The following is a 15396-nucleotide window of genomic DNA, read 5'->3' as shown; positions in this document are numbered from 1 at the left end:
CCTTAAGACGAACAACAACGTATCCTTACACAGAAACTCAGATGTACAGCCAAAACACTGGAGGGAATTACTTTGATACCCAAGGAAGTTCTGCACAGGTGACAACAGTTGTCTCTTCTCACAGTATGGTGGGCACTGGAGGCATTCAGATGGGTGTCACTGGAGGTCAGCTTATCAGCAGCACTGGAGGTACCTACCTGATTGGCAATTCAATGGAAAACTCTGGCCATTCAGTGACTCACACAACACGAGCTTCCCCAGCTACAGTAAGTAGTTCAGATTGTTATGTATCTTTTTAGCTAGATGCTTGGTCCTCATTATGTATTTCCTTTATGTTTGTTTTCAGTAACAGAAATTCTAGATCTGCATAATAAAGGCACAGTCTACCTAGCACTGTTGCCATGCAACCTCTATTCATTTCATTATAGCTTTCACAAGGACCTTGAAATGAATAAAAGCTACTCAGCAACAGGACTCTGGATTTTGCCCCAAATAATTTATACCCAGTGTGTGCAAAAAGAAAAGTATGAGTCTCATTCTCTTTTTTGGTATTACTCAGGTTTATTAGGATAGATCCAAGCTTTCAGTTGGTTTCCTCTCAAAACTTCTTTTTTTAGTGCATTTTCCCCAAAATAAATAAATATAATTGTGAAGTTCAGTTAAATAGAATGACAGTATCACAACTTCTGTCCCTGGGTTCTTTTTCATTCCGGATTCATTGTCTTCTGTATGGGTAGCTCTTGGTAGTCTCTCCAAATGATTCTCATTTATATTTTAGTTTTCTTATTATTAATAGTAGCTACAAGAATTATGGGTAAAATCATAGTTGCAGCTTAAATGTAAGCAAGCGTTTTATTGCATTAAAGGTATGTATCACAGAGATTAGCAACTGCATGTAAAGCTGCTGTATGGCAGATAAATGCATTTGAACCCAACATTTGCGAACCTAGTTTTTTTTTAAAAAAACTATTCCAGGTTAATATAAATAGTTGCTGTGCAAACAGTTAGTGGTCTGGTCTGCATGTAATAGTAAACCATAGTTTGTTTTAATGATGGTTTGTTGAATAGACCAAGATTCAGCTTGCAGATGTTCAAACAAATCGTGGTTTGTTTTGCCTAATGTTAGTTTGTTGTTTCTCCACCTTCTCAGCAAATTCCTTGCTGCTGTACAGAAGCCCTTTGTGGCACCTGAACATTGGCAAAACATCCCTGTATCACCAGCTTTCTTACAATTGGTTGGCTGCAGAAACTGGGCTGTGAAAATAAACACTCTGCTTGGAGATCTTCAACCTCTCCAGCAAGCCTCTAAACAACAAAATACTAAGATGGACACTAAGGTGTCTTTCCCTTCCCCATGAAGGGTTGGTGGCCTCTTCAGCTGTTTTCTACCAATCCTTCTGAAGAAAAGTCCTTCCTACTGGAAGACCTGTCTGCACACCCAGGGTGCATTTTGCTTTTCTCAAAGATGATCAGTGGCAAAGAGATACATTAAACATTGCAATTGCGCATTCAGCCACCCAACACTTGCTTGGAAAGTCTCCTCACCCCTGCCTACCCACAGCTTTGGTGATCCAAATCTCCCACAAAGTGTACCAGGGGAGTTTGCGTAGCCATGATTAGTGAGTCTGGTCAAGTTAAGATATACAAACAAAACAGTGTTATGCTTAACAAACCATGGTTTAGCATTGCATCTAAACCAAGCGATTCTATCATGGTTTTAGAGCAGAGGTGGAGAACCTGTGGCTCTCTAGGTGTTATTGGACTCCAGCTTATGTCAATTCCAACCAGCATGGCTAATAGTCAGGGTTGATGAGAGTTTTAGTCCACAAACATCTGGAGGGCCACAGGTTCCCCACTCCTATTCTTGAGATTCAAAAGTAAAATGGTGTAGAGTAGATGAAAAATTGAGTAGAAAGAAGCTGGAAAAAACAGAGCTTTTTGTAGGAGCCATTTAAAACACAGGTTGTGGAGAAAGAAGGGAAAAAACCTGACTGAATTGTGTTATGGGATTAATGAAAGAAATATTAAACATTAGGAATGGGACCCAGAAAAACATGTACAGAGTTTTTGCGTGTAAACAAATGTTTCTGAGTCTCCCTGTTTTCTCTGTTTTCCCTGCCTGAAAGCCACTCCTTAAAGTCAGAGGATCTTTCTGAGTGGCATCCAACAGAATACAAGAAGTAGTAGTTGAAAGGGGAAATTGCAGAAGGCATAGTGTAATTATGTAAAGTTTAGATTGTAAATCCTGGGTGCATGCTTAGGGATCTTTGGATCTAGGTTAGGAGACGCAAAGTTCAAGCCAGGAAATTGCATACATTTCAGATTTATTTTTTAAAATTTAAAGGGGTTTGTTTCATAATTGGTTTAGTTTTTTTAAAAAAACTGTGCTAAAGTTTAGTAAGTATAAATTGTAGGTACCTGGCTCTCCCTCTTTATAACAGTTGCAGCTAGAATGGCTGATTCTTAAAAAAAACAAACGTCAGCTTTAAAAAAAAATCTTACATTTTAAGGCTTATAGAGTATATTTATCAATTGCTGATGCCATACATGGCAGTATCCATAATTGTTTCATGTACCATCTGTTTTGGCAAATTAAAAAAGAGAGTTTAAAAAACTGAGGAGCCTAAAACAAAAAACTTCCAAGCAGCTTGTGTGCTTTTTAATATTATGACTAATTGGTGTTAAAATAGCAAAAGACAAAAGAGTGATTGGTAAATTCAAATTTTAGATTTGTTCTACAATGTGATTTACTGTCTATTTTGAACTGCATAATTGCTGTACTCTTATTATTTTTGCATTAGCAAAAAAAACAACCCCCCCCCCATTATGACAAGCAATGATGTAGCGGAAAATAAACTGTTTCAAGACTCCAGCAGAAGTTCTTTGAGTGTTTTATTTTAGCCACGTGACATATAAGGTTACTCTGGTATGTGTGTTATAATGCATTTACAAAGGGAAAAAATCTGCCAAGCTCTTTATATCCCAATTTCACCAGCTACTTGATGACATCAGTATTATATTTGGCAATGGATGACAGCATTTTTGTCACTTATCACAAGTTCATTATTTAAAAATCCCAGTGCATCAGATCGTTACAAAATGGAAAAAGCTGTTGATTTATACATAGAAGTATGTGGCAATCAGTATGAAAGACAAGGCTTGTGTTGAAATTAGATGTTTGAATTCATTACTGTCTTTTTATTACATTTTGTCACTGAGAACCAAAATAGAATTATTTTCACATGGAAATGGATTTATATTCAGTTGGTTTTCTTAGCATTGCAGATCATAATTGTTAAACGGTGTTAAAAGTACAATATGGAGGTTACACTAGATTTTGCTTTGGTGGTTGATTCAAAAACACTCTCCTGAATAAATACACCTTGTTTAACATTGGCAAGGAATTTCAGAATATTAGTTAAGATTCCCCTGTTGACTTTGATCACTCTCAAAAACATTATGAGCTTTTAATAAATGCTTCACTTCATTTGTATTCCTGAGATAATGGGTGATATTCAATGCTAACTGTCCACTAATGGAAGGGAATCTGCTTACTCCTCCTTCCCCGGAAATTGGGGAACACTGGAGCAGATTTAGGTGGACTCGCAGAAATTTGCTTTACTCCCTGTTCTGCTAACACATTCTCTTCTATCAGCAGACATCATCACTGGATATCACCCGGTGATCACAGATTTGAAAAAGACTTGACAAGAGTCCATATTTATCGCGGGGGGGGGGGGGCTTTTTTAATCATTTCAGCTTGCTTCTCTGTTGATTACTATTGATCACAAAAACTAATCAAGGATTCAAGTGAGTAAGAGGTTGTTAGTGACCTTTTGCTATTTCAAGCATTCTGTGTGAATATTGACAAACAATTACACAAGCTGACATTTTACTAAAAGTCTTTTCCCTTTTGTGTATATTGTATAAAACGTTAACTTAGTAATTTTTCATTTCTGAGGGCCAGAGGTCAACAAAACTTGTTGGTAACCAGCCCTGTTTTCACCCAGACACCTCTTCCCCCACCCCTCTCTCTCTCTCTCTCTCTCTCTGGGGGGGGGGGGGAGACAGCGGCTTCTGCCATTATGTTGAGCGCAAGACCAAGCACAACTGTGGAGGCTGAGCCCATGCTTTCTTCCACAGCTGAGGGTATGGATGGGAATGCATCCCCATTGTGCTAAGCCATTACACTCAGAAAACAGCAAGAAGTGTGATTAGTGTTTTAAGTGTCTCCCAAAGTTCAGTGCAATATCAGGAAGAGTCCCTGCCACTCTCCTGTGCTTCTGAGGTCAGCTTAGCATCAAAGAAGGTCCTTATGCTTCTTCAGGCATAGAAAAGGGTCAGGGGCTCTCCATGTTCTTGCCAGAGCAATAAAAGTATTTGCCAGTGGCATGCCCTTACCTAGGGCTGATAAGTCTGAACTAAAATCAAACATGGCCAGTCAAACTGGTGGTTAATACCAAACAGTCACCTCCTTGACATTTTTCTTTTCACTTTTTTGCCTGTAGAGTTGGTTGTACCACAGATAGCTCTAGTGCTTATTTTACTTCTGACCTTTTTTCTAATTGATGTTATTTTTTTCTGATTTCATTACTGCAAGAGATTGCAGTGAAATTGGAAACCAATGCTTATTAGTTGTTTAGGTATTAATTTTGCTGAAAATTAATATTAAAGGAGTTTTAAAAATTGGCAAGCTGAAAAAATGTTAAAAGCCTCACTGCCTACAGTTTTCTTTTAAGATCTTTAAGGTCTGGCTTCCTTGTTAAGTTTTCTTATTTCTACCAACAATTTGATTTTAATTCTTGCCACTCTGCTTTTTCATCAGCTTCACATAGCATAAACTGCATTAAATTACGAAAAATATGTGGTTTTATTTAAACCAACAACTTCAGTCCAGTTTATACAATAGCATGCCATGTGTTCAGTAATGGCAAAAGTTCTAATTTGGGTACCCATTATTGTTTTCAAGCATAGGGCCCTACAAGCATTTATTGTTGTTATCCATTAATTTATAAAGCACCTAAACTTTTCCTGGTACTGTATAAAGATTAACAACAACACAGTTCCTGCATGCATAGATTCTAAGCATAATAGACATTATATAAAAGGATGAGGAGCAAACAAGAAAACAAAGCAACTTGATTTTTTTTATAAATTTACATAAAAGTTCAGTGACCAGATGGAATAGCCACTGAGGGAGATAGATAGGAGGCTGCCTTATAGTAATTTGTCCATCTGGCCAAGTATTGTCTGATTGTGGCTCTCTAGGGTTCCAACAGAATCTGTCACATCACCTCCTACCTGATCCTTATAACTGGAGATGCCGGAGATTGAACCTGGAGTTTTCATTATGCAAAGCATGTGCTCTGCCACTGTGCTATGGTCTCTCCTCCTCTTTCCTAGTTATGGGAGGGGAGGAGCCAAATGGCATTTAGCTCCAACTAAACTGATGGGCTGCGCCTTGCTGCTGCCTCACCTCTTCCTTTGCTGCAGCTAGGAGTGGCTGCTAATAGATGGCAGTTCTGGGAGAGGAGGAGCCAAACATTTAATAGTGCTCTTAATTATTGCATTGATTTAATATGAGAGAGACACCAACTTCCATCTCTTCTTTCACAGTCATCTCTTGTCACTGTCTCCTTCTTTAACTATGGGAGCTCGGATTTTTGAGATGTTGTGGTGTCCATGGTGGAAGTGAGAGGGAAACAGAACCATGTTTGCTTCTGTCACTGCCTCCTTGCTATCCACTTCTCCTTTCTGGAGCCAGATGGACTGAGTGCTTCATCTTGGTTTCCTTTCTCTGATGTGATAAGAGGGGAAAGGAGAGGAAAATTATGTTTCAAAGCTAGGTTGAAGTTCTTGTTCCCTTAGCTTCAGCCAATAGGATTAGCGTAACCTTGAGTGTCATGTACTGTACCAACACTACTTACAAGAATTTCCAGGCATGAAAGGACCTTGAATCAAGGTGTATGTCCTACTGTTTTGTGGAATTAATAGTTGAACAGCTTGGTGTCTGAAATTTTTGAGGAACGTCTTAAAAGAAAATCACTTCAAAGAACAGTAACTAGGAGATACAAGCTTTGTCCCATGCTCCTGTAATTATGGCTGGTTCTGATTAAATGTTATTTTTCAAAAGCATTTACAACATAAAAAAATGGTTTGCACTTCTCTTTAGTGGTAAATATTGATGTTTTTGCAGCTGTTTCCTTACTACAGCAATTAATTATCTTAATTGCACTGAAGAATTTGTCTTTTGCTGCACTGAAAGGCTGCTTTTAAGTATTTAGAATTTGTGAATATTTAAATGATGCAGAGAAAGGTATGAAACTACACTACACTACTGTTAATGTTATCTCTTTTCCTAAAAACTAATTGTAGATTGTGTAACTTTTTTTACATATCAACAAGGGTCTTTGTGTGCTTGTTTGAAATCCACAGTTCAATGCGAGTGCAGAATTTCATATTGATCACAAAAAGCAGCTGAAATGGGCAGGGTTTTTTTTTTAACCCAACAAGCTTCTCTTGTTGGCTTGAAAGTGTGAAAACAAACAGAGACTGCATTCACATGTAATGCTAAAATGTGGTTTAGTGCTATGTGCAGGAGTGTGCTCTTCTCCTTTTTTCCCATATGGCTGGGTTGTCTTCCCATATGAAGCAGAGATTATAGTTTTTAATGAACTCTAATTAGGGCACATTTCAACTTGTATTTTTGCCAGGCTAAGGGGTGTTGGATGTGTAGGACCCCTGGCTGAGTCAGCAGGCTCTTGGCGGTGCCAGGCTTGTGAGTAGAAGTTCCTCATCCTGGCTCAGCTGTGGTGCTGTTGGGACCCTGCCAGCTCAGCCAGGGCTCCACCAGGAAAGCCCATCCCGGTGGATAGAGAGCCAGCAGAAGCCGGCTGAAGGCCCCAAAACAGGACATTCTGGGGTGTGTGGGAGGAGGAGCCAAGGAGAGGACTTATGCATCCTCCTCGTCGTGTTTGGAGTGCTCCCATTGGGTCCCAGTTCAGGTAAGATTTGTGCTGTTCAATAAGCCGGCAGAATAAAATTGTTTCCATGTTGGTCGGTGGGGAACACTTATTCCCTGGTAGGAGTTTCCAGGGGAACTGGCTTCTTCTTTTCTGGCCCCCTCATGTAGCTCCCAGCTGAGCTGGTGTTTAGCTGGCCTGGCAGCTCCCGAACAGAGAGTGGATGCCACAGACCTTTCCAACAGCATCTCCTCCAATCCCCCCCGACGGCTTCCTATAATTTGGATTGCTCTGCCCATATGAAGCCAATCACATAAGAACATAAGAACATAAGAAGAGCCTGCTGGATCAGGCCAGTGGCCCATCTAGTCCAGCATCCTGTTCTCACAGTGGCCAACCAGGTGCCTGGGGGAAGCCCGCAAGCAGGACCCAAGTGCAAGAACACTCTCCCCTCCTGAGGCTTCCGGCAACTGGTTTTCAGAAGCATGCTGCCTCTGATTAGGGTGGCAGAGCACAGCCATCATGGCTAGTAGCCATTGATAGCCCTGTCCTCCATGAATTTGTCTAATCTTCTTTTAAAGCCGTCCAAGCTGGTGGCCATTACTGCATCTTGTGGGAGCAAATTCCATAGTTTAACTATGCGCTGAGTAAAGAAGTACTTCCTTTTGTCTGTCCTGAATCTTCCAACATTCAGCTTCTTTGAATGTCCACGAGTTCTAGTATTATGAGAGGGGGGGAAGAACTTTTCTCTATCCACTTTCTCAATGCCATGCATAATTTTATACACTTCTATCATGTCTCCTCTGACCCGCCTTTTCTCTCAACTAAAAAGCCCCAAATGCTGCAACCTTTCCTCGTAAGGGAGTCGCTCCATCCCCTTGATCATTCTGGTTGCCCTCTTCTGAACCTTTTCCAACTCTATAATATCCTTTTTGAGATGAGGCGACCAGAACTGTACACAGTATTCCAAATGCGGCCGCACCATAGATTTATACAATGGCATTATGATATCAGCTGTTTTATTTTCAATACCTTTCCTAATTATTGCTAGCATGGAATTTGCCTTTTTCACAGCTGCCGCACACTGGGTCGACATTTTTATCGTGCTGTCCACTACAACCCCGAGGTCTCTCTCCTGGTCGGTCACCGCCAGTTCAGACCCCATGAGCGTATATGTGAAATTAAGATTTTTTGCTCCACTATGCATAATTTTACACTTGTTTATATTGAATTGCATTTGCCATTTTTCTGCCCATTCACTCAGTTTGGAGAGGTCTTTTTGGAGCTCTTCGCAATCCCTTTTTGTTTTAACAACCCTGAACAATTTAGTGTCATCAGCAAACTTGGCCACTTCACTGCTCACTCCTAATTCTAGGTCTTTAATGAACAAGTTGAAAAGTACAGGTCCCAATAGCGATCCTTGAGGGACTCCACTTTCTACAGCCCTCCATTGGGAGAACTGTCTGTTTATTCCTACTCTCTGCTTTCTGCTTCTTAACCAATTTCTTATCCACAAGAGGACCTCTCCTCTTATTCCATGACTGCTAAGCTTCCTCAGAAGCCTTTGGTGAGGTACCTTGTCAAACGCTTTTTGAAAGTCTAAGTACACTATGTCCACTGGATCACCTCTATCTATATGCTTGTTGACACTCTCAAAGAATTCTAATAGGTTACTGAGACAGGACTTTCCCTTGCAGAAGCCATGCTGGCTCTGCTTCAGCAAGGCTTGTTCTTCTATGTGCTTAGTTAATCTAGCTTTAATAATACTTTCTACCAGTTTTCCAGTGACAGAAGTTAATCTAACTGGCCTGTAATTTCTGGGATCCCCTCTGGATCCCTTTTTGAAGATTGGCGTTACATTTGCCACTTTCCAGTCCTCAGGCACGGAGGAGGACCCAAGGGACAAGTTACATATTTTAGTTAGCAGATCAGCAATTTCACATTTGAGTTCTTTGAGAACTCTTGGGTGGATACCATCCGGCCCCGGTGATTTGTCAGTTTTTATATTGTCCATTAAGCTTAGAACTTCCTCTCTCGTTACCACTATTTGTCTCAGTTCCTCAGAATCCCTTCCTGCAAATGTTAGTTCAGGTTCAGGGATCTGCCCTATATCTTCCACTGTGAAGACAGATGCAAAGAATTCATTTAGCTTCTCTGCAATCTCCTTATCGTTCTTTAGTACACCTTTGACTCCCTTATCATCCAAGGGTCCAATTGTCTCCCTAGATGGTCTCCTGCTTTGAATGTATTTATAGAATTTTTTGTTGTTGGTTTTTATGTTCTTAGCAATGTGCTCCTCAAATTCTTTTTTAGCATCCCTTATTGTCTTCTTGCATTTCTTTTGCCAGAGTTTGTGTTCTTTTTTATTTTCTTCATTTGGACAATGAAGCCAGCAGTCTGGTTCCATTCTGGTTCAAGTGGAGCCCGTCCCTTTTGTACAGGCCCGGCTTGTCCCAAAATGTTCCCCAGTGCCTAACAAATCCAAACCCTTCCACCCGACACCATCGTCTCATCCACGCATTGAGACTGCGAAGCTGGGCCTGTCTGGCTGGGCCTGCTCGTGGAACCGGTAGCATTTCAGAGAAAGCCACAGGTTATGGAACTGGCTTGCTAAATAAAGTACAATCTCTTGCTTGAGCTTCTTTTAGCTCATGTATGTAGCAATAAACCAAGATTTAGCATTATATGCAAACTGGACAAAAGAGAGGAACCTCTAAGGGCCCCTTCTTATATTATACTGATATAATGGGAAGGGTAGTACTGGTGTAGAAAGAAGTCATAGTTTAGTCTCTTTCTGCATAACCCAAGACTTTTCATATTATGCTGGCGGTGTGGGAAAGAGCAGATGCTTCTCAAATGCTACAGTGGCTTCCATGCCACCAGAGTAATGTAAGAAAAGGCCCTAAGATATGCTGTGAAATGGATGCTTAGAAATACTAGACATAATCAGATATATGCACATTTGTTTCATTTGCATAATTTTAGACAAGCTCCAGAATTATGGGTTACTATGGCACAATGTTTTGTCTTTTAAAATGCAGGATATCATGTGTACCACTCAAGAACTAAACAACAGTTCTTTTCAGAGGATTTTATTTTCTTTTTTTATTCCCTTTTAAGTAGAAAGCACATTTTACTCACTGATCCTACAAATCCCTTCCCATAAGTCTGTGATGAATGTTCTTTCTGAATTGTTTCCTTAACACATAAGGTGGTACATTGTGTGCAAGCATTAAATCAACATCTCTGTGTGAAAAAAATCTTCTTTCACTTTCCCATTTGGATAATCATACATATTCAATTGTGAAAATAGCTCAGGAATAATTTTTTTTGAAGGAGAGGAAATAGAGATCATTTTAAAAAGTGATCATTGACACATTTATTCAGTTGCATGTATTCTAATACATTAGGAGAGTAATCCTAAGTAGAAACTGGCTATTGTGAGAGCATGTAAACTCAATAGAACAGGCATATTTCAGTATTTTTCCTTAGAAAGAATAATGTTAATGTCCTGAACTTTGAATGGCCATTATAGTCTGTTATTGGCAAGCAGAAGACATTGTATCTGTGCACATTGCAGATCTAAACTGATTGTTAAGGGAGCATTATTTCTAGAGACCAGAAAAGTACTATTATAGATGTGTTAGTTCTGTTGTCCATTGAAGGTTTGAATATGGGTGAGCCAAGTAATGCTTAATGTGTATTTAGGTTTGCAACCATTTTAGTCTCCATGAATTTAGATAAAGCTAGCAGATGTTCAGTATCACCACCTCTACCACCATTAATGCACATAAGTTTCCCACTTGGTCTTGGAATATGTGAATTTACTGCTGTGTTCCATGCTTTCTTGAGCAAGATATTAATAAGAGCAGCAGGTGCCTTAAAGCAAGTTCAAAAAGTACAATACATCTTTGGAATATATTTGTGAGTGTTACGTAGCAACAAGTGGCTGGTCTGTTGTATGTCACAGTGGGCCTCGGTAGAAAAAATTGCCAGAGGTACCATTGGCTTAGCTGCTGTAGTGTTACAGAAGTCCTGATGTTGAGGAATAGCTCCAAACAGAGAAAAATAAATACATTGTGTGACACATCATACACACACATAAACACATTTTATTAAAAGTACATCTAGAGGGAGCCCCAGCTGACGAAGCATCAAGGCCCCAGCTGACAAAGAGTCAAGGCGAGTTAAGCAGCAGAGCGAGTTCAGCAGCAGGGCGAGGAGGCCAGGGCCCCCCACTCTGCCCATCTGTTCCCTAACCTCAACTAAACCGCAGTCTCCAACCCATTGACGTAATAAACCTTAAACAAAACTATGCAGGTAAGAAGCCAGCAGGGGTGTGGGGGCTTTCCAGTGTTTTGCACCGCCTGCAGCATGTACGACTATCTGCCTGTTGGACAGAAGTCGTGGGTGTGCTCTCGGTGCAATGAGCTCCTTGCTCTCCGGGAACGACTTCATTTCCTTGAGGCCAAGGTAGCGGACCTGGAAAAGCGGAGAGAGGCAGAGAGGTGTGTGGAGGAGGCCTTCAGGGACGTTATAGCTGTGTCCCACTCCAACGATGATAACTCTCCTGCTATCATGGAGAACGATGGTCTCGGGGAAGGAGAGCATCCAGCTGAGGAAGAGGGAAACGATCCCTTAGAAGGGACCCATTCCTTGGGGGATGAGCAGCTATCCTCTCGTGCCGAGGATATATCTCCAGGGGGTGGAGGGATCCTTGTAGTGGGTGATTCGATCATTAGGAACATAGACAGTGGGGTGTGTGATAGACGTGTAGACCGCAAGGTGTTTTTCCTGCCTGGTGCGAAGGTTGCGGATATCGCCCGTCGTTTAGATAGTTTGGTAGACAGTGCTGGGGAGGAGTCAGTGGTCGTGGTGCATGTTGGCACCAACGACATGGGGAAATGCAGCCGTGAGGTCCTGGAAGCAAAATTTAGGTTGCTAGATAGGATGCTGAAAGCCAGGACCTCCAAGGTGGCTTTCTCTGAAATGCTACCGGTTCCACGCGCAGGACCAGCCAGGCAGGCCCAGCTTCGCAGTCTCAATGCGTGGATGAGATGATGGTGTCGGGTGGAAGGGTTTGGATTTGTTAGGCATTAGGGAACATTTTGGGACAAGCTGGGCCTGTACAAAAGGGACGGGCTCCACTTGAACCAGACTGGAACTAGACTGCTGGCACTTAAAATTAAAAAGGTAGCAGAGCAGCTTTTAATCTGACTGAGGGGGGAAACCCGACAGGAGCTGAGGAAGGTCCGGTTCGGAATAAACCTCCCCCCTGGGATAAAAACGAAAGAAATGATGAAATTTTAAAAGGGGTAGGCCTAGAAGTAGGCATTGTGAGAGCAGGGGCACAGGATATAAATTCAGAAGAGCAAAATTACCACAGGCCTAACCACAAGTGCCAAAGACACTTGAAGAGAGACACTGCTTACAAGTTCCTGTACACTAATGCTAGGAGCCTGCGAACCAAGATGGGAGAACTGGAGTGCTTGGTCTTAGAGGAGAGCATTGATATAGTGAGCATAACGGAGACCTGGTGGAATGGAGAAAACCAGTGGGATACGGTTATCCCTGGATATAAACTATATCGGAAGGACAGGGAAGGATGTATTGGTGGCGGAGTCGCTCTATACGTGAAAGAAGGCATTGAATCCAGCAAGCCCAAAACCCCCAAAGAGGCGGACTTCTCCACAGAATCGTTGTGGGTGGTGATACCATGCCCCAGGAGGGACTTAATACTGGGAACGATCTATCGTCCCCCTGATCAAAATGCTCAGGGAGACCTTGAGATGAGATATGAAATTGAGGAAGCATCCAAACTAGGAAATGTGGTCATAATGGGTGACTTCAGCTACCCGGACATAGACTGGCCGCATATGTGTTCCAGTCATGACAAAGAAGCAAAGTTTCTAGATATTCTAAATGACTATTCCCTAGACCAGTTGGTCATGGAACCGACTAGAGGGACGGCAACCCTGGACTTAATCCTCAGTGGGGACCGGGACCTGGTGTGAGATGTAAGTGTTGTTGAACCGATTGGGAGCAGTGACCACAGTGCTATTAAATTAAACATACATGTAACTGGCCAATTGCCAAGAAAATCCAACACGGTCACATTTGACTTCAAAAGAGGAAACTTCACAAAAATGAGGGGATTGGTAAAAAGAAAGCTGAAAAACAAAGTCCAGAGAGTCACATCACTTGAAAATGCTTGGAAGTTGTTTAAAAACACTATATTAGAAGCTCAACTGAAGTGCATACAGCAGATCAGAAAAGGTACCGCCAGGGCCAAGAAGATGCCAGCATGGTTAACGAGCAAAGTCAAGGAAGCTCTTAGAGGCAAAAAGTCTTCCTTCAGAAAATGGAAGTCTTGTCCAAATGAAGAAAATAAAGAAGAACACAAACTCTGGCAAAAGAAATGCAAGAAGATAATAAGGGATGCTAAAAAAGAATTTGAGGAGCATATTGCTAAGAACATAAAAACCAACAACAAAAAATTCTATAAATACGTTCAAAGCAGGAGACCATCTAGGGAGGCGATTGGACCCTTGGATGATAAGGGAGTCAAAGGTGTACTAAAGAACAATAAGGAGATTGCAGAGAAGCTAAATGAATTCTTTGCATCTGTCTTCACAGTGGAAGATATAGGGCAGATCCCTGAACCTGAACTAACATTTGCAGGAAGGGATTCTGAGGAACTGAGACAAATAGTGGTAACGAGAGAGGAAGTTCCAGGCTTAATGGACAATATAAAAACTGACAAATCACCGGGTCCGGATGGCATCCACCCGAGAGTTCTCAAAGAACTCAGATGTGAAATTGCTGATCTGCTAACTAAAATATGTAACTTGTCCCTCGGGTCCTCCTCCGTGCCTGAGGACTGGAAAGTGGCAAATGTAAAACCAATCTTCAAAAAGGGATCCAGAGGGGATCCCAGAAATTACAGGCCAGTTAGCTTAACTTCTGTCCCTAGAAAACTGGTAGAAAGTATTATTAAAGCTAGATTAACTAAGCACATAGAAGAACAAACCTTGCTGAAGCAGAACCAGCATGGCTTCTGCAAGGGAAAGTCCTGTCTCAGTAACCTATTAGAATTCTTTGAGAGTGTCAACAAGCATATAGATAGAGGTGATCCAGTGGACATAGTGTACTTAGACTTTCAAAAAGCGTTTGACAAGGTACCTCACCAAAGACTTCTGAGGAAGCTTAGCAGTCATGGAATAAGAGGAGAGGTCCTCTTGTGGTTAAGGAATTGGTTAAGAAGCAGAAAGCAGAGAGTAGGAATCAACGGACAGTTCTCCCAATGGAGGGCTGTAGAAAGTGGAGTCCCTTTGGGACCTATACTTTTCAACTTGTTCATTAATGACCTAGAATTAATTAGGAGTGAGCAGTGAAGTGGCCAAGTTTGCTGACGACACTAAATTGTTCAGGGTTGTTAAAACAAAAAGGGATTGCGAAGAGCTCCAAAAAGACCTCTCCAAACTGAGTGAATGGGCGGAAAAATGGCAAATGCAATTCAATGTAAACAAGTGTAAAATTATGCATATTGGAGCAAAAAATCTTAATTTCACATATACGCGCATGTGGTCTGAACTGGTGGTGACTGACCAAGAGAGAGACCTTGGGTTGTAGTGGACAGCACGATGAAAATGTCGACCCAGTGTGCGGCAGCTGTGAAAAAGGCAAATTCCATGCTAGGGATAATTAGGAAATGTATTGAAAATAAAACAGCCGATATCATCATGGCGTTGTATAAATCTATGGTGCAGCCGCATTTGGAATACCGTGTACAGTTCTGGTCGCCTCATCTCAAAAAGGATATTATAGAGTTGGAAAAGGTTCAGAAGAGGGCAACCAGAATGATCAAGGGGATGGAGCGACTCCCTTACGAGGAAAGGTTGCAGCATTTGGGGCTTTTTAGTTTAGAGAAAAGGCGGGTCAGAGGAGGCATGATGGAAGTGTATAAAATTATGCATGGCATTGAGAAAGTGGATAGAGAAAAGTTCTTCTCCCTCATAATACTAGAACTCGTGGACATTCAAAGAAGCTGAATGTTGGAAGATTCAGGACAGACAAAAGGAAGTACTTCTTTACTCAGCGCATAGTTAAACTATGGAATTTGCTCCTACAAGACGCAGTAATGGCCACCAGCTTGGATGGCTTTAAAAGAAGATTAGACCAATTCATGGAGGACAGGGCTATCAATGGCTACTAGCCATGATGGCTGTGCTCTGCCACCCTAGTCAGAGGCAGCATGCTTCTGAAAACCAGTTGCCGGAAGCCTCAGGAGGGGAGAGTGTTCTTGCACTCGGGTCCTGCTTGTGGGCTTCCCCCAGGCACCTGGTTGGCCACTGTGAGAACAGGATGCTGGACTAGATGGGCCACTGGCCTGATCCAGCAGGCTCTTCTTATGTTCTTATCTTGTATTATATTG

General features: G+C 41.6%; 1 protein-coding gene across 7 annotated transcripts in view; it reads left to right on the top strand.

Annotated features, from left to right (window-relative positions):
• The window catches only part of RFX3 (regulatory factor X3), a 220961-nt gene that overhangs the window by 126528 nt on the left and 79037 nt on the right, over positions 1-15396 (top strand). For 6 of the 7 annotated variants that reach the window (XM_061629144.1, XM_061629118.1, XM_061629109.1 and 3 more), the window contains exon 4: positions 8-266. In XM_061629144.1, the coding sequence (XP_061485128.1) occupies positions 8-266 (259 nt within the window). The remainder of the gene's footprint in view (positions 1-7; positions 267-15396) is intronic. The other variant, XM_061629136.1, reaches the window with a different exon arrangement.

Source organism: Rhineura floridana, chromosome 1, assembly GCF_030035675.1.
Source record: "Rhineura floridana isolate rRhiFlo1 chromosome 1, rRhiFlo1.hap2, whole genome shotgun sequence".
In the NCBI taxonomy this organism is placed as follows: domain Eukaryota; kingdom Metazoa; phylum Chordata; class Lepidosauria; order Squamata; family Rhineuridae; genus Rhineura; species Rhineura floridana.
The sequence above is the reverse complement of the archived record's forward strand: the minus strand, read 5'-3'. Positions and strand labels throughout refer to the sequence as shown.